General features: G+C 47.7%; 1 protein-coding gene across 2 annotated transcripts in view; it reads left to right on the forward strand.

Moving 5' to 3' along the window:
• Window positions 1-6,735, forward strand: part of CMPK1 (cytidine/uridine monophosphate kinase 1) — a 24,946-nt gene extending 18,211 nt beyond the window's left edge. For both annotated transcript variants that reach the window (XM_075320533.1, XM_075320532.1), the window contains exons 5-6: window positions 4,681-4,777; window positions 6,371-6,735. In XM_075320533.1, the coding sequence (XP_075176648.1) occupies window positions 4,681-4,777; window positions 6,371-6,412 (139 nt within the window). In that variant the 3' untranslated portion in view covers window positions 6,413-6,735. The remainder of the gene's footprint in view (window positions 1-4,680; window positions 4,778-6,370) is intronic.
• Window positions 6,736-25,634: the final 18,899 nt, after the last annotated feature.

The raw sequence follows: 25,634 nt of genomic DNA on the forward strand, positions 1-25,634 counted from the left end.
ACACTAATATATATATATATAATTAGTGTGTGTATATTTATATAAAATGTGTATGTATGTATATATGTGTGTATACATTACACACGCACACTTCTGCTATATGCACATAGAGACACACACATGCACACTTCTGCTATATGCACATAGAGACACACACATGCACACTTCTGCTATATGCACAGAGACACACACATACACACTTCTGCTATATGCACATAGAGACACACACATACACACTTCTGCTATATGCATATAGAGACACACACATACACACTTCTGCTATATGCACATAGAGACACACACATACACACTTCTGCTATATGCACATAGAGACACACACATACACACTTCTGCTATATGCACATAGAGGGACACACGCACACTTCTGCTATATGCACATAGAGGGACACACGCACTTATGCTATATGCACACTAGTGTGATGACTATTTTAAAAATTTTGCAAAGCGAAAATGAAACCCCTTACGTTCGAGGAACAATTGCATTCAAATGACATTAGTATCATCAAATTTGTAAAATATTCAAAAAAGTTCCCCCTCTTTTTTTTTCATTTCAAAATTTTCAAAAAAACGATTATTTTTTTTTAATCCAAGTATTCCATATGGTGAAAAGCTCTCCAATCTCACTCGGATGCCAACAAACTGCCAAATTCTTGGAAACTTCTTCAGTTTTCTGTTCAACAGCGAGAAACGGCGACTGGATGGAATAAAAAATCTGATAATGGATATGGAGTTGCTCTGGAGGGAAACTCTCGACTTCCCACTGTTATCCAGTGCACTCATCAGAAAGAAACTCAATCGTCCGATTGATCTAAATAACAAAAAGAAACCTTCTGATAAATTCCCTGCAACACTTTCTCAGTTATTTGATGTCACCAACATTAATGGAGAATGGAATAACTCGGAGGATAAAGCGCTCTACCTGAGGCCAGTGGAGAGTGGGGCAAGGTTGGTTATTCGACGCTCAAACAAGCTCCTTTTGGAATCAATTCATCCAAGAAAACTAATCCGACTATCAATATTTCAAGCTCAAGCCGGCACTTCACAATCGCAACCCACGCATGATACTTTCTCTGAATCTTTACCCGAGACTCCAAAGCCAACCTCTTTTTCCGCGTCATCTTCTCCTGAACGCACACCGACATACAGAAGCGCAAGCACTACAACAGCGAGGTTACTGGTACTGAAAAACAACATTTCTACACATAAAGCAAATAAAGTGCTTGCAACCGTTGCTGAACAAGATCATGATGTACCGGTTCCAAGTCAGTCGGTGTCTGGAGACGAATAATCTCACAAGGACAGAAAATGAAAAACAACATTTTTGAAAAACTTCAAAGCAAAGATCCCTATTGTCTCCACGTCGATGGTAAAAGAATCCAAGGGGAAGAGCATCAAGTAGTTCTGCTGAAAAATACCACAACCGAAGTCAAACTCTGTATTGTGAAATGTGAGTGGTTCTGCCGCGGCTCTTCACAAGGAACTACATCAGCTAATCGATGAATACGACGCTTGGGAAAATATTGGCGTGATAATCTGCGGCACGGCACCAGTAAATACTGGTCGTGTGAACGGGATTGTAACGCTGATACAGGACGATGTCTTGAGAAAGGGCTCTCAGAAGCCACAATACATCGGCTGTCACCACCATGTACTCGACCTCCTACTGAAGCACGGCATGAATTCCCTTATTCCAGAGTCAACGAAGAAACCAGAACTCAATTATTTCTTCATTGACAAATTAACAGAAAACTCTGCCTCACTTCAGATTCACCAAGATGCAACAGATGATGTCAACACAGGCGAGAATCCTGGATGGCGAGATGACGTCAAGTTCTTATATGCACTATGTCAAGCATATCGTCATTACAAAACAACAGCACGTTGGCCTCCAATCAGTTGGAGGAAACTCCCAAACCTGCACATGGCAAGATGGAACTCGCAAGCTGTATATGCTGTTATAGCATTTTTTCTGATACCAGAGTGGCGCCGCGTCCTCGGTATAGCATGCGACTTCATCTGCTATGAATGGGCAAATGCCTGGTTCCAGTCGCAACACTACAGCGAAGCGTCCTTCAATGAACTGTTAACCTCACTCAGCAAGACAAAGTGCAAGAAGGCAATGAAGTGTTTGAAGGCGACTGATTGTTCGAGGAGTCATTAATTGACATTCCCAGATCTAACCAAAATGCTGAACCTGCTGTAAAACCGATGGAGGAATACATGCCAAATCCAAAAAAATTGCATTTTTGAATCTAAAATTCATAGGAAAAAATAATTTTTAAACACTTTTGTACATATTGTACTTTTAACTTTTATACCGTATTTGCTAAACGAATAATAAAAGTTGCTTAGTTATTACTATTATCGTTTCAATAATGCAAAATTGCATGTCCTTTTTTGGGGGGAAAAATTAACTTTTGCCTTATTTCATTTGAATGAAAGGGGGAATTTTTTTTTTTTTAAAAAAACAAAAAAAAGCAATACTTATTCTTAAATTACCCATAAAAGTTCCTCGATTGCACATGGTTTCATAAAAAAATTTTTTTGTCATTACACTAATGCACACGTAGAGAGACACGCGCACACACACATACATACACATACATACACACACACACACACATACACACACATACACACACATACACACACATACACACACATACACACACATACACACACATACACACACATACACACACATACACACACATACACACACATACACACACATACACACACATACACACACATACACACACATACACACACATACACACACATACACACACATACACACACATACACACACATACATACATACATACATACATACATACATACAGTGCCTACAAGTAGTATTCAACCCCCTGCAGATTTAGCAGGTTTGATAAGATGCAAATAAGTTAGAGCCTGCAAACTTCAAACAAGAGCAGGATTTATTAACAGATGCATAAATCTTACAAACCAACAAGTTATGTTACTCAGTTAAATTTTAATAAATTTTCAACATAAAAGTGTGGGTCAATTATGATTCAACCCCTAGGTTTAATATTTTGTGGAATAACCCTTGTTTGCAATTACAGCATATAATCGTCTTTTATAAGACCTGATGAGGCCGGCACAGGTCTCTGGAGTTATCTTGGCCCACTCCTCCATGCAGATCTTCTCCAAGTTATCTAGGTTCTTTGGGTGTCTCATGTGGACTTTAATCTTGAGCTCCTTCCACAAGTTTTCAATTGGGTTAAGGTCAGGAGACTGACTAGGCCACTGCAACACCTTGATTTTTTTCCTCTTGAACCAGGCCTTGGTTTTCTTGGCTGTGTGCTTTGGGTCGTTGTCTTGTTGGAAGATGAAATGACGACCCATCTTAAGATCCTTGATGGAGGAGCACAGGTTCTTGGCCAAAATCTCCAGGTAGGCCGTGCTATCCATCTTTCCATGGATGCGGACCAGATGGCCAGGCCCCTTGGCTGAGAAACAGCCCCACAGCATGATGCTGCCACCACCATGCTTGACTGTAGGGATGGTATTCTTGGGGTCGTATGCAGTGCCATCCAGTCTCCAAACGTCACGTGTGTGGTTGGCACCAAAGATCTCTATCTTGGTCTCATCAGACCAGAGAACCTTGAACCAGTCTGTCTCAGAGTCCTCCAAGTGATCATGAGCAAACTGTAGACGAGCCTTGACATGACGCTTTGAAAGTAAAGGTACCGTACGGGCTCGTCTGGAACGGAGACCATTGCGGTGGAGTACGTTACTTATGGTATTGACTGAAACCAATGTCCCCACTGCCATGAGATCTTCCCGGAGCTCCTTCCTTGTAGTCCTTGGGTTAGCCTTGACTCTTCGGACAAGCCTGGCCTCGGCACGGGTGGAAACTTTCAAAGGCTGTCCAGGCCGTGGAAGGCTAACAGTAGTTCCATAAGCCTTCCACTTCCGGATGATGCTCCCAACAGTGGAGACAGGTAGGCCCAACTCCTTGGAAAGGGTTTTGTACCCCTTGCCAGCCTTGTGACCCTCCACGATCTTGTCTCTGATGGCCTTGGAATGCTCCTTTGTCTTTCCCATGTTGACCAAGTATGAGTGCTGTTCACAAGTTTGGGAGGGTCTTAATTAGTCAGAAAAGGCTGGAAACAGAGATAATTCATCCAAACATGTGAAGCTCATTGTTCTTTGTGCCTGAAATACTTCTTAATACTTTAGGGGAACCAAACAGAATTCTGATGGTTTGAGGGGTTGAATAATAAATGACCCTCTGAATAATCTTTTCACAATTTAAAAAAAAAATATAAAGAAATAACATTCTTTTTTGCTGCATTTCACACTTCCAGGCTGATCTACAGTCCAAATGTCACAATGCCAAGTTATTCCGAATGTGTAAACCTGCTAAATCTGCAGGGGGTTGAATACTACTTGTAGGCACTGTATACACACACACCATACATACATGCATACATACATGCATACATGCATGCATGCATACATACATACATACATACATACATACATACATACATACATACATACATACATACATACATACATTTATTTATTTTTACAGCATGAATTCTGATTCTAAATTATATTTGCTGCATCCAAAAAAGTGAACCATAAAGGTTCGGGTCACATATTTAAGTATTCTCCTTCATGTTCCAGGATCCAGACGTACCTCCAGTCCACCAGGCCCATCATTGACCTGTATGAGCAGAGGGGAAAGGTCCGAAAAGTTGATGCCGCACAATCTGTAGATCAGGTTGGTTACAATTTACACTTGAGAGATATGACAGGACATCTGCTGCTATTAGAGGGGGATCTATCAATGGGTTTTTGCCGTCCAATCTAGGGCCAGAGACCCTAATTATCACTGGATCACTTACTGGGATTCTTGTAGTTTTGATAAATGTTATCTGCTGCAGCTCTGCTCATCCTCCGCGAGGAGCAGCTTGATATTTTCCTCGATATTCATAAGCTCTGTCTATCCCCACTCACAGCATTGATTGGCAGCTTGTTGGCTATCCTCAGTATAGAGAGAGCTGTCGATCAATGGCAGGGGCGGGAATAGAGGAGGGAGAGGACGAGCGGAGCTGCAGCAATTACATCCATGATGGAAACAAAACTACAGCAAGAAAGCGCTGGAATCCGGATTCTTATTTTCTGCGGCCCTCACATTAGGAAGCGTAAACCTGGCAACAGATGCCCTTTAAATGACATAAATATTGATCTGGTGCTTAGAGGGGTGGTTTTTTTGATCATCTTTTATTTTTGGTTCATGGTTTCCCCGACCTGTCTTGTTTGCTCTGCCATCTCCTGTGATGGGGACCTGGTAGTAAGTCTTTATATTCCTGTAGCGCCACCACTGGAGAAGGTTCAGCATTGCACCATTCCCATTTAAATCAGTGGGCTGTTAATGTAATGCAGGGATGTATGGGGGTCCTTGCAAGACTGTGGTTGCTCCGTGCCCAGTCTCATTGAGAAAGGTCATGAACAATGGTCACCTCCCTATTAAAGTGGTTAAGTTTTCCTCTCACCATAGGACAGGGTATAAGTACTGGTCATTGGGATCCCAATTAATCCTGAGATCGGGACTCTGCAAGGTCCTGTCTTCAGTGGGGTAGAGGTAATGCTACACACACACACACACACACACACACACACACACACACACACACACACACACACACACACACACACACACACACACACACACACACACACACACACACACACACACACACCCACCCATCATCTGTGCCAATATATTTTCCATAGAATGCTGGCTATTTCCGCCAGTCCCATAGACAATGAATGGGGACATGCCTGACCACCTCCATTCAAGCAGTAATACGGTGATCCCTGGGGCCCCCATAAGTCTTAAGTGGGGTAGAGGTTATGTTGTACCCCCGCCTCTCTGCATCAATTTATTTTCACTGGAACACAGTTAAAGCGCTGGCTATTTCCGCCAGTCCCATAGACAATGAATTGGAACATTGTTGACCACCTTTCCATTCAAAGAGGAATAGGCAATCCCTGGGGCCCTTATAAGTCCTGACATTGGGTACTGCAGGGTCCTGTAAAGGTTATGTTGTACCCCCTTTTCTCTGTGGCAAGTTATTTTCCATGGTATGAAGATAAATGCCAGTCCTATAGACAATGAATGGGCACACGCTTGACCTCTGCTCCATTCCAGCAGGAATAGGGGATCCTGGCGATCACTGGGGCCCCCGTAAGCCCTGAGATCGCTCTCTGCAGGGTCCTGATCTAGCAATAGACACCTCCCCAATGTTGATTTCATAGTATACTTTCTAAAATCAACTCCTTATAACTTTTTTTTTATTTATTATTCTAGGTCTTCAACAAAGTCAAAGAAATCTTTGAGCGTGAGGGATAACGAGGCTCCCGAGACTTGACCACATCACAAACTTTATTCATTGCCTAGTTTATATCTATTCTTTTTTTTTTTTTTAATTGTTTTGGGTTTTTTTATGTACGCACTGTAATATTGGGATATATTGTACTGTCGTGTCCTTTATTTCTGCCCACCCTTTTTCGTCCTGCAGGATTTCACTACAAGCCAAGTTTTGCGGTCCTGTCTCTTCCCAGCCCTTCTAACAGGCGGAGCTGCGGGGGTGGAGGGGTTAAACGTCCACAGGGAAAAGTGACCCTTTTATATTTATTCAGGAGAATGGGCTAAATATATTTTATGATAAACCACGGGGTGCGATTCTCTCTTCCTTCCAGGAGTTTGGAAAGTTCTGTACATAATGTGGGGGTGAGGGGTGGACAAGAGGGTCCAGTCAGTAAAGTCCGTGTCGCCGGGCATGGACCAGGGGGGACTTTTAGTTTGTGATACGTGTTTAAAGAGATCCCTCAAGAGGGATGATAGATGTAGGATTGCTGAGGATCCGTCTGCAGAGATCTCCACTGATCACGAGTGTAGGGATCTCACATGATGGGTGATACATGTATGATTGCCGGGGATCTCACTGCTGGGACAGGTGATACATGTGTGATCCCTGGGGTTCTGACTGCTGATACGGTCACCGCTCATGTGTATAGCGATCCTACAGAATGGGTGATACATGTATGATTGCTGGGGATCTCAGTGCTGGGAGCTCCACTGATCATGTGTATAGGGATCCCACATGATGGGTGATAAATATGATTGCTGGAGGTCTCACTGCTGGGACAGATGATACATGTGTGATCCCTGGGGTTCTGACTGCTGATACCTCCACCACTCATGTGTATAGGGATCCCTCTGGATGGGTGATACATGTATGATTGCTGGGGTGGGTCTGACTTCAGAGATTTCCACCAACCGTGTATAGGGATCGCAAGATCCCCTATGTGTATTGAGGTTGTGCAGCTACCACTTCTATAGATGGTGAATGTAATGGCAGGCCCCCACGCCTCCCTTCAACGGTCATTTATCATCTGTCCTATGGATAGGTGGTGATAAATCTGTTCCAAAACATGTGTACTCTGTTCTGAAATGAGTAGAGAAGTTACAGGGTTAATGCCGCCGCCGGCGGCTCTTGTGTGCTTCGCCCCCCCCCACCCCACTCCAATTTACCTGCAGGATGACATTCCAGCGAGGTTCGTGCTCCTCTGTGTTGGGGACGGGTGAGGGACGTCCCCACCTCTCCGCAGCGCACACAGACGGACGGGGTCAGGGGAGTATTCACAGCAAATCTGGTGCAGACATGTCCTTGGCTGAAATTTGGCTCCGTGCCTGTGAGCGGAGGGGTTTCTGCAGCAGGCCGTGTGAATCGGACTAACGCTCATATAAGGTTTAAAGGGACACGCTAGGGAAAACTGATGCGTTGTGTTTTGGGGTTGCAGGACATACGCGGGTGCAGTCTCCCCCACTGTTGTTGGGCTTCGTCCCCACCGAGGCCTTGCACACAGGTACGGCGGTGTCTGTGTGTCCGGACGCCCTCCACAGCCATAGGCTAGGATGTAACATGTCATGCATAGTGTCTGTAGTTTACTGGCTTTACAATGAGCCTGAGTAACGTTTACATTCTGTGTCTTCACTTGGAAAGAATGTGTCATCCGGACGTCACCTGTGGATTAACACAAAGTTTTGTGTTTGTTTTTTTAATCTTCAAAAACTTTTTACTTTTGTCAATGCTCTTTGTATTAACTCTGATAACCTTAATTATCTTTAGAGTCCTCCTTCTTCCGGTCCTTTCAGGGAGAGTTTTCAGCAGCCTCCTTATCACCACAGGCAAGATTATAGTGACAGATAGCACATGGCTGCTAACATAGGATTCTCCCCAATAAGCAATGTCACCGCTCCCCCTCCCTTCACAGTGACCTTTGCACACCCTCATTAGACGCTTTAAAACAAAAGATAGGATCTGAGTCTATTCATTGCTACTAATGTACGTGTGCAATGCCTGAAACAACCAGTAGTTTGTCTAATTTTTATTTTTAATACAGATATGGGTATGAAAAAAACAAACTGGCAAAATTTATTAAAAAATATATTTTTTTCACTATGTGATTTAAGCAACAGGTAATTTTTTATGATGACACATTCCCTTTAAGAGTGTACAAGTACACATCTTATATTCATCAAGTCACAGCTTTCTCCCTAAAATTTTGTTTTCTCAGTCACAGAATGTTATGGTTTTTTATTAGTAATGAGCGGCCACTACCATGCTCGGCTGCTCAGTACTGGTAACTAGTGATGAGTGGGCACTACCATGCTCGGGTGCTCTGTACTGGTAACTAGTGATGAGCGGGCACTACCATGCTCGGTTCTGGTAACTAGTGATGAGCGGGCACTACCATGCTCGGGTGCTCTGTACTGGTAACTAGTGATGAGCGGGCACTACCATGCTCAGGTGCTCAGTACTGGTAACGAGTGATGAGTGGGTACTACCATGCTCGGGTGCTCAGTACTTGTAACTAGTGATGAGAGGGCACTACCATGCTCGGGTGCTCAGTACTGGTAAGTAGTGATGAGCGAGCACTACCATGCTCAGGTGCTCAGTACTGGTAACTAGTGATGAGCGGGCACTACCATGCTCGGGTTCTCTGTACTGGTAACTAGTGATGAGTGGGCACTACCATGCTCGGGTGCTCAGTACTGGTAACTAGTGATGAGCGGGCACTACCATACTTGGGTGCTCAGTACTTGTAACAAGTGATGAGCGGGCACTACCATGCTCTGGGGCTCAGTACTGGTAACTAGTGATGAGCGAGCACTACCATGCTCGGGTGCTCAGTACTGGTAACTAGTGATGAGCGGGCACTACCATGCTCGGGTGCTCAGTACTGGTAACTAGTGATGAGCGGGCACTACCATGCTCGGGTACTCAGTACTGGTAACTAGTGATGAGCGGGCACTACCATACTTGGGTGCTCAGTACTGGTAACTAGTGATGAGCGGGCACTACCATGCTCTGGGGCTCAGTACTGGTAACTAGTGATGAGCGAGCACTACCATGCTCGGGTGCTCAGTACTGGTAACTAGTGATGAGCGGGCACTACCATGCTCGGGTACTCAGTATTCGTACCGAGCACCCGAGCATGGTAGTGCTCGCTCATCACTAGTTCTTACCTTCTTAAATAGGAAAAATTGCAGCGCGCTTGCACAAGTCAGCAGTTGTATTTACCTCTACTAATAATCCTTTGTTCTCGAGCAGAGATGATTTTTATTCTTTAGTTATTCTCGGTTGCTGACCACTGCTTTACGCTCGGTGGTGGTTGATCTCTCAGCTCTTACAGGCTCTTTGTTAGGGAGTTTGTAAGTGCTTCTCAGGAGCTGGTTGAGCCGCTGTATCTGACCAGTCCCTTGCGCTCCTTTGCTGTAGAGGCACCGTGCTCTCTGCTAGCCGCAGTGGAGAGTGCACAATCTGGGCCAGTGATGTGACCATGCGGCTGTCTGAGCTGTCAATCATGCGGAGCGCGCTGCCCCATCACTGGTAACACCCGGTTGTCAATTTAGTCTTTACATCACCAGGAGAAATCATAGAAGATCAACATAAAACGGCCGTAGAAAAATTGCTCCAAAAATAACAAATATTTCCTAAGGGATCTTCCTTGTGTTTTGACTGTTTTCCGTTTGTAGGGAGGATGTAGCAGAGCCGCTCTTGTCACAGACACTGGACCAGCAGGACTATAGAACCTGTTACTGGACCAATTGTAATATTTGTTTAGGTGCCGCCTGTAACGGAGGCCAATCTGTCTCCCATCTAGGAGCACGGATGCTCTTAGCTCGGGCAGGACTTTTATTGGCGGTAGATGATTTGGCGCCTCCGGGTCTGGGCGTCTGTCGTCCAATGGCGGCGTTCTGCTGTGGTTAGATTTTACTTGTCGATGTCTCCTGTCTGTTCCTTTCAGTTAAAAAGGTAAAAAAAAAATGAAGGCAGATTCAGGCCTGTCACACTATCCCTTAGCAGCACTGCAGGAAAGATTGACAAAGGAGCTCAGTGGTGACTCTAACAATTTCCATGGTGACCTCAGGACTGATTGTCCTTGATTTCTGAATGTACAAAAATGAAATGTTTCCTTGTATTTTGTACGAATGTGCAGCAATCCACCCGCCGGTACCGTTAATGTCGGGACTGTTGTGCTGGAGATACGAGGAGGGTGAAATAACTTCTCAATAAAGTGAATGGGAATAATACTTGTCTCTTATTTACATGGGTTCTCCCAAGAATCGAGGACGTCTGCTGCGTCACGACATTAGCACTACTTCTCCATAGAAGGGTCTCCATAAATGTTTGGAAAATCATGACTGTAAATTGCAGAAGGGACCGTCTGCGTCACCAAATGCCTTTACATGGCGTTATTCTGGGGCTTAAAATCGGACCAAAGTACGGCGGTTCTGGTTCTGATTCTTTTCACGCAGATTTTTTGGTTTCCATCTTGGTCGTGAGATACAATGATATTTCACTGAGTGTGTGACCATGGAGCTATGTGCATTAATGAGCGCTAGGAACCCGGGCACTGGTGTGCGCCCTTAGGCCTTCTTCACACATCCGTGCAAAAGGTGCGTATGTGTATCTGTGGCGCCCCTGAGGCTCCAGTCGCCACAGCGTACTGCACCTTATTTAAGGTGTGGTATTCACCCCGAGGTAAGGAGGGGGTTAATCACCGGTGTTCCACATTCACATTTTACATATAGCTTAGGAGCCTTCCAACTGGGGGATGGCCCAGAGTAGATAGGGGGGTGGCCATCACGAAGCATGGGACTTTCCTGGTCATTGGAGCCAGGTGGTCTTCAGTGACCGGGAAAGTCCCATGCTTCGGGCGCGGGTTCCACTTTGTGTGAAGTTGCTCCTACTTCTACCCCATCTTCAGTCAGTCTACCCGGGACTTCAATTCTGGCGTCAAGACACCACCACCACCACCACCACCTTCTTCCTTTTTCTTCTTTAACAGGGCCTGTGGCTTGGAGCGGAGTGCTCATCCTGGGTTCCTCATTACTGGAAGGACAACTCTTAGGGGGGCTTTACACGGTGCGACATCGCTAGCGATGTCCAGCGCGATAGCACCTGCCCCCGCCGCACATGCGATATGTGGTGATTGCTGCCGTAGTGAACATTATCGCTACAGCAGCATCACACGCACTTACCTGCTCGCCGCTGTCGCTGTGACTGCCGAACAATCCCTCCTTCAAGGGGGAGGGATGTTTGTTGTCACCGCGACGTCACTAATCGGCCGGCCAATAGAAGCGGAGGAGCGGAGATGAGTGGGACATAACATCCCGCCCACCTTCTCCCTTCCGCATTGCTGTCGGGACGCAGGTAAGGAGATGTTTGTCGCTCCTGCGGCTTTATACACAGCGATGTGTGGAGCTGCAGGAACGTCAAACAACATCGTACCAACATTATGGAAATGAACGACGTTACACAGATCAGCGATATTGTACGCTTCTGTGCTCGTTCATCGTCGCACCTAGGATTTACACGCTGCAATGTCGCTACCGGCGCCGGATGTGCGTCACTAACAACGTGACCCCGACGATATATCGGTCGCGATGACGCAACATGTAAAGCCCCCCCTTAGAAAGGACAGTTTCCAAACACCGGTGGCTTCTTCCAACTTATCCGAGGTCAACAGGGCCCATCACAGCTGGTGACCAATACTTCCCTGGCGCCCGCCATCACTATTCCCCTCATCATCCTCCCCAGGGGCCACTCCACCTGTGGGGAGCAGAAACATCTCGGCTGCTACTACCATCTGCCCTGGAGGACAGCGACACCAGCAGTGGCGACTAATCCCTGGCCAGACACGGTGTCACGACAACAACCTCCACCATCACCCTTATCCACCCATTCCCCCTCTGTTTACACCTCAGGGTCACGAAACCGGGCAGGGCCATCCGTGGCATTCCCTGACATTCACCGGCCCATTGATGAGCATCTTCCCCTGACCCCCCCCGGGGTGCTACATATCTGTGTGTGTGTGTTCGTTCCATGTGCTCTCCCTGTGCTATCACACGGACAGTATGAGCTGATATACTTACCAGTCTCCTGTGCTGCTGTTTCGTCCAGGTCCTCAATCACTGCCGTGAATATTCATGAGGCATAATGAGCGGGCCGAAAGCAACAGCAGCGCCGGAGACAGGTAAGTATAAAAATTCTTTATTTTTTTGCGACCTGTGTTTTTGCTGATTACATGTCACACTGATATCACACGGGTCACGTCACTGTGCAGCCATATGACACCCGTACTGCCAGGAGAAAACGGACATGTCACAGTATGGCGCACACGGACACGCGTGTGTTCCACACGGTCAAAGTGAAAACACAAATGTGTGACCAAGCCCATTGATTTTAATGTGTCTACGTGTGTCTGTGTCTCTGGTACGTGTGAAAACGGACATCACTCATACCAGAGACACAGATGTGTGACGGAAGCCTTGGACCACATTTGGTAGATACTAACCATATGATGTGCCATTTTGAAATGAGTATGAAGGTTTTGTTTTTCTTCTAAGGATTTTGGAAAGGATCCACTACAAAGAAAAAACACCTTGTGAACATAGCCTTAAAGGGAATCGATCACCAGGTTTTTGCCACCTAATTTGAGAGCAGCATAAGGTAAGGGCAAAGACCCTGATTCCAGCGATGTGTCACTTACTGTGCTGCTTACTGTTGTTTTGATAAAATCACCATTACAGGACTACTTGGCGTGCTGCAGGTAGTCCAGCATATTCATGAGCTCTGTATAACCGCTACATCTGCAGTAGAGAAAACATTGATTTTATAAAAATTACAGCAAACAGCCCAGTAAGTGACACATCGCTAGAATCAGGGTCTCTGTCTCTACATTATCCTGCTCTCAGATGGGGGAGCAAAATCCTGGTGACAGATTCCCTTTAAGGGCCCCATTTACAACACTAATGTTGGGGGAGCCAGCCAATTGACACTCAGTGCAATGTCAGATATGCACGATTATCAATCGCATTGTCCTCCAGAGAAAAGCCGCTGCCAGCAATGTCTCATAGAGAGCACAGGAGCACTCCTGTGTATGCAAGATGGCTGCTGGTGGAACGATTGGCTGAGGCATCATTGAGGCCGACCGCTACCTATTATATATGCCTGGCTTAAAGGGGTTAACGTTCATTTTAATCAATAGATCTTGGTATAATAATTTCCACAATTGGATGAGATTTAAAAAAATGTTCCTGTGCTGAGATAATCTTCTATACAGTGTGTCCACCCATCTCCTGTATACACCGCACCTATATACAGTGTGTCCACCCATCTCCTGTATACACCGCACCTGTATACAGTGTGTCCACCAATCTCCTGTATACACCGCACCTATATACAGTGTGTCCACCCATATCCTGTATACACCGCACCTGTATACAGTGTGTCCACCCGTATCCTGTATACACCGCACCTATATACAGTGTGTCCACCCATCTCCTGTATACACCGTACCTATATACAGTGTGTCCACCCATATCCTGTATACACCGCACCTGTATACAGTGTGTCCACCCATCTCCTGTATACACCGCACCTATATACAGTGTGTCCACCCATCTCCTGTATACACCGCACCTGTATACAGTGTGTCCACCCATCTCCTGTATACACCGCACCTATATACAGTGTGTCCACCCATCTCCTGTATACACCGCACCTGTATACAGTGTGTCCCCCCCATCTCCTGTATACACCGCACCTGTATACAGTGTGTCCCCCCATCTCCTGTATACACCGCACCTGTATACAGTGTGTCCACCCATCTCCTGTATACACCGCACCTATATACAGTGTGTCCACCCATATCCTGTATACACCGCACCTATATACAGTGTGTCCACCCATATCCTGTATACACCGCACCTATATACAGTGTGTCCACCCATCTCCTGTATACACCGCACCTATATACAGTGCGTCCACCCATATCCTGTATACACCGCACCTATATACAGTGTGTCCACCCATCTCCTGTATACACCGCACCTATATACAGTGTGTCCATCCATATCCTGTCCACCGCCATTAACTTGAGAACGGCGGCAGCTATAGACATAGAAGAGGTGTCTAGGTATAGTAAAGTAGCCATGCGCTAAGCAATGAAACCACCTATAGCGCCACCTGGTGGAAAACAACGGAGTTAGCATTTTTATCTCGAAAACGGAACGAGATAGAGAAAAAAAGTGAATTACAAAGTTGTAGGGCATCAACATTTCAATATGAATCGACACCTTGCATACAGAAATGCTATGATTAGAAGGTGTAAACCTCACAAGGCTGCGGACGTGAAGTGATACCTCATGGAGACCTTCCTACAAGTCATTGGGCATGGTGGCTGTGTGGAGTGGCCTCCGCTCACCTGACCTGACCCCATTGGACTTCTTTCTGTGAGGTAACATCAAACAGCAGGTGTATGCGACCCCTCCACCAACACTGCAGGACCTACGACCACGTATCACAGATGCTTGTGCAAACGTGTCACCTACCATATTACACAACGTGCAGCAAGATACAGTATGCTGTGCAGAGGCCAGATGTGCATTGCAGCAAGATACAGTATGCTGTGCAGAGGCCAGATGTGCATTGCAGCAAGATACAGTATGCTGTGCAGAGTCCAGATGTGCATTGCAGCAAGATACAGTATGCTGTGCAGAGTCCAGATGTGCATTGCAGCAAGATACAGTATGCTGTGCAGAGCCCAGATGTGCATTGCAGCAAGATACAGTATGCTGTGCAGAGGCCAGATGTGCATTGCAGCAAGATACAGTATGCTGTGCAGAGTCCAGATGTGCATTGCAGCTGATGGAGGGACACTTTGAGCATCAAAGTTACATGAGCGCCATATGCGTGACCAGCATTCAAGTTTTTGGGGGGGTCATGGGTTTCATATCATAGCATTTCTGTATGCAAGGTGTCGATTCGTATTGAATTGATGATGCCCTACAACTTTGTAATTCTCGTTTTTCCTCTATCTCGTTCCGTTTTCGAGATAAAAATGCTAACTCCGTTGTTTTCCACCAGGTGGCACTATAGGTGGTTTCATTGCGTAGCGCATGGCTACTTTACTATACCTAGACACCACTTCTATGCCTATAGCTGCTGCCGTTCTCAAGTTAATGGCGGTGGACAGGATATGGGTGGACACACTGTATGTGTCCCTGCTGTGTACTGTGTAATGGCTGTGTCTGACCGTACAGGGACATGGTCTGATCATACCACATCTCCTGGGCAGGGGAGGATGTAAGAAAGTACAAAGACATTAGGATCACAAATGATTCTTTCTGTGAGGTAAAACATTTTTTGAAACCAGGGATATGTTTTATCTCACAAAAAGAATCCTCTTTAATATCTGGAATATCTTTAGAGTTTTTTTCTTCCTCCCCGGCCCAGGAGATGTGGTGTGATCAGACCATGTCCCTGTACGGTCAGACACGGAAAAGCAGCAATAAAATAGCAACAACTGGACACTTTTGACAATGACTTAAGCAAATTGAAATAGTTAAGTGCAGGATTTTTTTTTTTATTATTATTCTTTTTCTGTTAAGCTGTTAGAAATCCATAATGGAGCCTTGTTCTTTTCGTGCATCCTCCATAATGGGATTTCTTCCAAATCAAATTGAGTATAAGCGATACTCCGCGCAGCGGGCAGCGATTTCCTGCGCTCGAGGGTTTTATGGTGACCTTTTTTTGGCTGCTTTTTTTGCTTTTTACATTTAGCTTATAATATAAATATTAATAGTAGTTTCTATTTTTTTTTCTCTCTGAGATCTTCTATAGCAAAAGTGCCAAACCTGACACCAGTTCTGGGGTTGTTGGATGTTTTGGAGGAGCGCCAAGCAGAGCGCTGCAGACGTTAGCATTTTTTTTCCCAGCAGTTCCTATATAGTCCTGCAGATGGCGATGTGGCCTTGCTTAGTCTTGTTCAGTCCGTAGAATAATAGGCAACTGACTATCCGCTGTGAGACAAAGTAAGTGCCCCCTCCGCCTCCGCCGTTCTCTATAGCGTTACCTTTGACTGTAATATTCTTCGAGCCCACAGCTGGAGTAGCATTGGCAATAGATACTTTGTAATGCTTCATTTCTCCTGTGGTGGCGCTGCAGACAAATTACTGAAAATTTTCCCTAGTGGTTACAGTTGATCAATAGAGGTCCCAGCAAGGGGCTTCTTGTTATTTCCCACCTGAGCCCTAATCCTGGGGGAGAGGTTCTTACACAGCACGGACCAGTCACGGTGGTGCAGCAGGGATGATAAGTAGGAACAATGGAGGCTGAGGAGGTAGAGCTCAGTGATTGACTGCAGCGCTGACATCATGTCATGAACACTTCAGTTAATCACTGAGCTCAACTGATTTCACCATGTAGAGGAGCTGAGCTCAGTGATTGGCTATAGCACTGACATCATGTCATCAACACTGCAGCCAGTCACTGAGCTCAATGGCTTGCACCATCTAGAGGAGCTGAGCTCAGTGATTGGTTATAGCACTGACATCATGTCATCAACACTGCAGCCAGTCACTGAGCTCAATGGCTTGCACCATGTAGAGGAGCTGAGCTCAGTGATTGGCTGCAGCACTGACATCATGTCATCAAGACTGCACCCAATCACTGAACTGAGCATCTTGCACCATGTGTATCAGTAAAGCAGCTGAGCTCAGTGATTGGCTGCAGCGCTGTTGACATGATGTCGGTGCTGCAGATAGACAACATAGACTGGTATACCGGCAAAGACCCAGTTAAAGAGGATAATTTTAAGTACAGATTGTTTTTATACACTTAACAACTCAGAGACAATAGTTGATTAAAAATAGAAAACTCCTTTAAGCTTAGTTGAAATAACATCAACTGGTGTAGCCGAGCAGGCACGGTGATGAAGCCGTGCGGCACGGTGATGAAGCCGTGCGGCACGGTGATGAACCGAGCAGGCACGGGGATGAAGCCGAGCAGGCACGGTGATGAAGCCGAGCAGGCACGGTGATGAAGCCGAGCAGGCACGGGGATGAAGCCGAGCAGGCACGGTGATGAAGCCGTGCGGCACGGTGATGAACCGAGCAGGCACGGGGATGAAGCCGAGCGGCACGGTGATGAAGCCGAGCAGGCACGGGGATGAAGCCGAGCAGGCACGGTGATGAAGCCGTGCGGCACGGTGATGAAGCCGTGCGGCACGGTGATGAAGCCGTGCGGCACGGTGATGAACCGAGCAGGCACGGGGATGAAGCCGAGCAGGCACGGGGATGAAGCCGAGCAGGCACGGGGATGAAGCCGAGCAGGCACGGTGATGAAGCCGAGCAGGCACGGTGATGAAGCAGAGCAGGCACGGTGATGAAGCAGAGCAGGCACGGTGATGAAGCCGAGCAGGCACGGTGATGAAGCCGAGCAGGCACGGTGATGAAGCCGAGCAGGCACGGGGATGAAGCCGAGCAGGCACGGGGATGAAGCCGAGCAGGCACGGGGATGAAGCCGAGCAGGCACGGGGATGAACCGAGCAGGCACGGGGATGAAGCCGAGCAGGCACGGTGATGAAGCAGAGCAGGCACGGGGATGAAGCCGTGCGGCACGGTGATGAACCGAGCAGGCACGGGGATGAAGCCGAGCAGGCACGGGGATGAAGCCGAGCAGGCACGGGGATGAAGCCGAGCAGGCACGGGGATGAAGCCGAGCAGGCACGGGGATGAAGCCGAGCAGGCACGGTGATGAAGCAGAGCAGGCACGGTGATGAAGCAGAGCAGGCACGGTGATGAAGCCGAGCAGGCACGGTGATGAAGCCGAGCAGGCACGGGGATGAAGCCGAGCAGGCACGGGGATGAAGCCGAGCAGGCACGGGGATGAAGCCGAGCAGGCACGGGGATGAAGCCGAGCAGGCACGGGGATGAAGCCGAGCGAACTCACCGATGAGGAGCCAGAGTAACAGAGCTGCACAGAAGGTTTTCATAGCACAAATATATAGCAAAGTTTAGTATAGCAGAACTGGCCCTGTGAAACAGCAGAGTGGACTCAACAACGTTGCAGAGGTGAGTTCAATAGTAATGCTGGAACTCCTGAATGCTCAGGCGGTGTGCTGCCGTCTGAGCCGAGCTATATGGCCTGAGAGCGCCATGTCATGAAACGCGTCGGGTAGGGCAGAGAGACCCGGGAGGAGGATCCAGGAGGGGTGAGAAGTAACAAATAACAAGTCAGGATGGTCTGAAGATTAAAATCTCTCAACCACACGGCCAATTTTTGGCTTCCTGAGCATGATACCTCTCTCACATTGTTCCCCAGCAAACAATGTAACAAATATTTTACAGAATTGGTCGCTGTAGAATAAGGTTCCTTTTATTGCATATTGAGGGAACGTTGCCTTTTGCTACCGACTATAGAAGTGGATTTTGGGGAGTAGGACGTATGCCACATAGAAGAGGTGAGGACTCTATGCACCAACCACAGATAAATGGCACCGACATTGTGCTGCGGAGGAGGTTAAAGAAAGACTGGCAGTAACAGGTAGGACTTGGGGCAATTAAATGTCCACCCAAGTCCTTCGATATGACTTCAGAGCAGGTGCCTTGTGCACTAATAGAGCTTCTTGTCCCATCTCAAGTCTTATTAACATTCAGACACTAAGAGGTTAAACAGTCCTGAGTATTGTGAGAATGTGCAGCACTTTTCCTAATGGAAGTGGCCACTAATGGAAGCGCTCACCTATTGTCTCCAGCCTGGGATAAGCCTCTTGTTAAACATTGGAGGGGCTGGGTAAACTTTGCTGCTTGTAGTGGTCTCCAGTGTGCGGCTTATGTGACTTCTCGAATCTCCGCGTGTTTCACCTCCTGTCAGTCACCGGCTCTCCACGCCGGACAATCTGAGCGCAATGACTCGGACGGCAGAAGACTGGGGTAAAGATATTTTCTCTGATGAAGACCCCTCCAGACTGTTTGGGACATCTGGAAGAATGATTGTTCAGAGGAGAAAAGATGAGCCCCTGAGACCATTCATGTGTGGGTGGCTTCTCATCCATGGAGGGGCGCACTCACCATTTTGTCTGAGATCACTGCCAGAAATAGAGAATGGGATCTTATCCTCCTCCAAGAGAACTTCTCCCAAAGATTCAGGAGCAATTTGGTGATGATGCTTTGTCCAGCATGATGTCACAAGGCAGAAGTGATAACTAAGTACCTCAGTGAGCAAAACATTGAAATTTTGGGTCCATGGCCAGGAAACCCTCCAGATTTCAATGGTCAATCCTCAAAAAGTGAATGGACAATCAAAAACACAGAAAGTATGATAAACTCCAAGCACTGATTAACCAATATTGGACATAAGTCAGGATTTGGCCCAGAAGCCGATATCCAGCCGCCAGGACGAAGGGCAGAAGATTGGAAAAAATGAAGGCTCAACCCCCGTAAATATTGAGTCTTTACATAAACTTGATGTATTTCTCAATAAATGTTCAACACCTTATGAAACCATAGAAACCTCCAACTAAAAGATCTAAAAACACTGAAAAACAAAACTTGTGTCAGTCTCATAACTTTTCTTGTGACTTTTTACAGGACGGTTGCAGTAATGACGACTCCAACTCCGAAGTTTATGGGATTCGCTTTACGTCTGATAAGAGTAAGAAATCCAGAGCTTATGATTTCTACCGTCCTCCAGGGATTTGCCGGAATGTTCGTATATTTTATACCCTTCATGAATATGGGCGTTTCGTAAATACATTTTGGCAATTCATACAGAATTGCCGAATTCATAACTAAATCAGTAAATGAAACTCTCCATCTCCCAGCTTGGTCGCACCCCAGAACAGTTCTTTGTCCCAGTAAGTTGTAGTGAGAGATACCACACCTCTTTAAGGTACCGTCACACTAAGTGACGCAACCAGCGATCCCACCAGCGATCTGACCTGGCAGGGATCGTTGGTGCGTCACTACATGGTCGCTGGTGAGCTGTCAATCAGGCAGATCTCTACAGCGATCAGAGATTAGCCACCAGCGACCTCTGTAACGACGCTGTGCCATGGTACACATTGGGTTACTAAGCAAAGCGCTTTGCTTGGATACCCGATATGTTGAACCTTGGTTGCCAGCATCCGCAGCTGCCAGAAGCCGGCTCCCTTGACACGTAACCATGGTACACATCGGGTTACTAAGCAAAGCGCTTTGCTTGGATACCCAATATGTACATTGGTTACCAGCGTCCGTAGCTGCCAGAAGCCGGCTCCCTGCACACGTAACCATGGTACACATCGGGTTACTAAGCAAAACTGTTTGCTTGGATATCCGATATGTACCTTGGTTACCAGCATCCGCAACTGCCACAAGCCGGCTCCCTGCACACGTAACCATGGTGCACATCGGGTTACTAAGCAAAGCACCTTGCTTGGATACCCGATATGTACCTTGGTTACCAGCGTCCGCAACTGCCAGAAGCCGGCTCCCTGCACACGTAACCATGGTGCACATCGGGTTACTAAGCAAAGCACCTTGCTTGGATACCCGATATGTACCTTAGTTACCAGCGTCCGCAGGCTGCTTGAAGCTGGCTCCCTGCACATTCAGATCGTTGGCTCCCGCTGTCAAACACAGCGATGTGTGCTACACAGCGGGAGAGCAACGACCAAAAAATGGTCCAGGACATTCAGCAACGACCGGCGACCTCACAGCAGGGGCCAGGTTGTTGCTGGATCTGTCACACACAGCAACATTGCTAGCAAGATCGCTGTTGCGTCACAAAAAACGTGACTCAGATGTGATGTTGCTTAGTGAGACGTGGCCTTTACTTTAGCAGAACAATTTGGTATCACCACTTCTTCGGGGAGATCTGTGATCAGGGCACCCCCGGTGCACACTGGCAGGGGTCTCACTGGCTCCTTCACTCAGGGTAAGCTAAGCCTGCAGCCCCATTCACTCTATTTGGGGGTGATATCAAGTCTCAGAGAAGATTGTCCTTCTTCAGGTTTCCTCTGGGTGAATGACTCGGAAGAACCTGACTGGGTTTCTCACATTTTCTCACAGGGCTTGGAGGTCTCATGTGCACGGATACAACACACAAGTTGGCTCTTTCTGCAAACCACTGGCAACCGCACTACCACATCTGGGGTACGCACAATCCATGGCACCCCTCATTCTTTGTCACACGCTATAGTAGTGGTTCCTCACAGGTTGCAGGTCATCCATGCCCAGGACAGCCATAATAAAAGCCTACTATTCTCCTACTGATCAGTGGCTCCCGTTCCATCCAACATGGCTACTTGTTCCAGGCTTTAGCTGTCACCTAAAACTGCTGACCCCTGTAACTGACCCCGAATGCTGGGACATTAATGGAAAGCCTTACAGGGGTTCTTTGCTCAAAATGTAAATTTGATAGTGGGCAGCTGGGGACGGGGTTACAACAATAAAAGAAGAAATAGTCCCATATAGGGGGGCTCCAGACTACACATCCAGACTGCTGTCATAGGGGGGCTCCAGACTACACATCCAGACTGCTGTCATAGGGGGGCTCCAGACTACACATCCAGACTGCTGTTATAGGGGGGCTCCAGACTACACATCCAGACTGCTGTTATAGGGGGGCTCCAGACTACATATCCAGACTGCTGTTATAGGGGGCTCCAGACTACACATCCAGACTGCTGTTATAGGGGGGCTCCAGACTACACATCCAGACTGTTGTTATAGGGGGGCTCCAGACTACACATCCAGACTGCTGTTATAGGGGGGCTCCAGACTACACATCCAGACTGTTGTTATAGGGGGGCTCCAGACTACACATCCAGACTGTTGTTATAGGGGGGCTCCAGACTACACATCCAGACTGCTGTTATAGGGGGCTCCAGACTACACATCCAGACTGCTGTTATAGGGGGGCTCCAGACTACACATCCAGACTGCTGTTATAGGGGGGCTCCAGAATACACATCCAGACTACTGTTATAGGGGGGCTCCAGACTGCACATCCAGACTGCTGTTGTAGGGGGGCTCCAGACTGCACATCCAGACTGCTGTTGTAGGGGGGCTCCAGAATACACATCCAGACTGCTGTTATAGGGGGCTCCAGACTACACATCCAGACTGCTGTTATAGGGGCTCCAGACTACACATCCAGACTGCTTTTATAACGGGCTCCAGACTACACATCCAGACTGCTGTTATAGGGGGCTCCAGAATACACATACAGACTGCTGTTATAGGGGGCTCCAGACTACACATCCAGACTGCTGTTATAGGGGGGGGCTCTAGACTACACATCCAGACTGCTGTTATAGGGGGCTCCAGAATACACATCCAGACTGCTGTTATAGGGGGGCTCCAGAATACACATAAAGACTGCTCTTATAGGGGGCTCCATACTACACATCCAGACTGCTGTTATAGGGGGGCTCCAGACTGCTGTTATCGGGGGCTCCAGACTGCACATCCAGACTGCTGTTATAGGGGGCTCCAGGATACACATCCAGACTGCTGTTATAGGGGCTCCAGACTACACATCCAGACTGCTGTTATAGGGGGGCTCCAGAATACACATCCAGACTGTTGGTATAGGGGGCTCCAGACTACACATCCAGACTGCTGTTATAGGAGGGGTCCAGACTACACATCCAGACTGCTGTTATAGGGGGGCTCCAGAATACACATCCAGACTGCTGTCATAGGGGGGCTCCAGACTACACATCCAGACTGCTGTCATAGGGGGGCTCCAGACTACACATCCAGACTGCTGTTATAGGGGGGCTCCAGACTACACATCCAGACTGCTGTCATAGGGGGGCTCCAGACTACACATCCAGACTGCTGTCATAGGGGGGCTCCAGACTACACATCCAGACTGCTGTTATAGGGGGGCTCCAGACTACACATCCAGACTGCTGTTATAGGGGGGCTCCAGACTACATATCCAGACTGCTGTTATAGGGGGCTCCAGACTACACATCCAGACTGCTGTTATAGGGGGGCTCCAGACTACACATCCAGACTGTTGTTATAGGGGGGCTCCAGACTACACATCCAGACTGCTGTTATAGGGGGGCTCCAGACTACACATCCAGACTGTTGTTATAGGGGGGCTCCAGACTACACATCCAGACTGTTGTTATAGGGGGGCTCCAGACTACACATCCAGACTGCTGTTATAGGGGGCTCCAGACTACACATCCAGACTGCTGTTATAGGGGGGCTCCAGACTACACATCCAGACTGCTGTTATAGGGGGGCTCCAGAATACACATCCAGACTACTGTTATAGGGGGGCTCCAGACTGCACATCCAGACTGCTGTTGTAGGGGGGCTCCAGACTGCACATCCAGACTGCTGTTGTAGGGGGGCTCCAGAATACACATCCAGACTGCTGTTATAGGGGGCTCCAGACTACACATCCAGACTGCTGTTATAGGGGCTCCAGACTACACATCCAGACTGCTTTTATAACGGGCTCCAGACTACACATCCAGACTGCTGTTATAGGGGGCTCCAGAATACACATACAGACTGCTGTTATAGGGGGCTCCAGACTACACATCCAGACTGCTGTTATAGGGGGGGGCTCTAGACTACACATCCAGACTGCTGTTATAGGGGGCTCCAGAATACACATCCAGACTGCTGTTATAGGGGGGCTCCAGAATACACATAAAGACTGCTCTTATAGGGGGCTCCATACTACACATCCAGACTGCTGTTATAGGGGGGCTCCAGACTGCTGTTATCGGGGGCTCCAGACTGCACATCCAGACTGCTGTTATAGGGGGCTCCAGGATACACATCCAGACTGCTGTTATAGGGGCTCCAGACTACACATCCAGACTGCTGTTATAGGGGGGCTCCAGAATACACATCCAGACTGTTGGTATAGGGGGCTCCAGACTACACATCCAGACTGCTGTTATAGGAGGGGTCCAGACTACACATCCAGACTGCTGTTATAGGGGGGCTCCAGAATACACATCCAGACTGCTGTTATAGGGGGGCTCCAGAACACACATCCAGACTGCTGTTATAGGGGCTCCAGACTACACATCCAGACTGCTGTTATAGGGGGGCTCCAGAATACACATCCAGACTGTTGGTATAGGGGGCTCCAGACTACACATCCAGACTGCTGTTATAGGAGGGGTCCAGACTACACATCCAGACTGCTGTTATAGGGGGGCTCCAGAATACACATCCAGACTGCTGTTATAGGGGGCTCCAGACTACACATCCAGATTGCTGTTATAAGGGGCTCCAGACTACACATCCAGACTGCTGTTATAGGGGGGCTCCAGACTACACATCCAGACTGTTGTTATAGGGGGGCTCCAGAATACACATCCAGACTGCTGTTATAAGGGGGCTCCAGACTACACAACCAGACTGTTGTTATAGGGGGGCTCCAGAATACACATCCAGACTGCTGTTATAGGGGGCTCCAGACTACACATCCAGACTGCTGTTATAGGGGCTCCAGACTACACATCCAGACTGCTGTTATAGGGGGGCTCCAGAATACACATCCAGACTGCTGTTATAGGGGGCTCCAGACTGCACATCCAGACTGCTGTTATAGGGGGGCTCCAGAATACACATCCAGACTGCTGTTATAGGGGGCTCCAGACTACACATCCAGACTGCTGTTATAGGGGCTCCAGACTACACATCCAGACTGCTGTTATAGGGGGCTCCAGACTACACATCCAGACTGCTGTTATAGGGGGGCTCCAGACTACACATCCAGACTGCTGTTATAGGGGGGCTCCAGACTACACATCCAGACTGTTGTTATAGGGGGGCTCCAGAATACACATCCAGACTGCTGTTATAGGGGGGCTCCAGACTACACATCCAGACTGCTGTTATAGGGGGGCTCCAGACTACACATCCAGACTGCTGTTATAGGGGGCTCCAGACTACACATCCAGACTGCTGTTATAGGGGCTTCAGACTACACATCCAGACTGCTGTTATAGGGGCTTCAGACTACACATCCAGACTGCTGTTATAGGGGGCTCCAGAAAACACATCCAGACTGCTGTTATAGGGGGGCTCCAGACTGCACATCCAGACTGCTGTTATAGGGGGGCTCCAGAATACACATCCAGACTGCTGTTATAGGGGGCTCCAGACTACACATCCAGACTGCTGTTATAGGGGCTCCAGACTACACATCCAGACTGCTTTTATAAGGGGCTCCAGACTACACATCCAG

The sequence above is a fragment of the Anomaloglossus baeobatrachus genome, chromosome 8 (assembly GCF_048569485.1).
Source record: "Anomaloglossus baeobatrachus isolate aAnoBae1 chromosome 8, aAnoBae1.hap1, whole genome shotgun sequence".
Lineage (NCBI taxonomy): Eukaryota > Metazoa > Chordata > Amphibia > Anura > Aromobatidae > Anomaloglossus > Anomaloglossus baeobatrachus.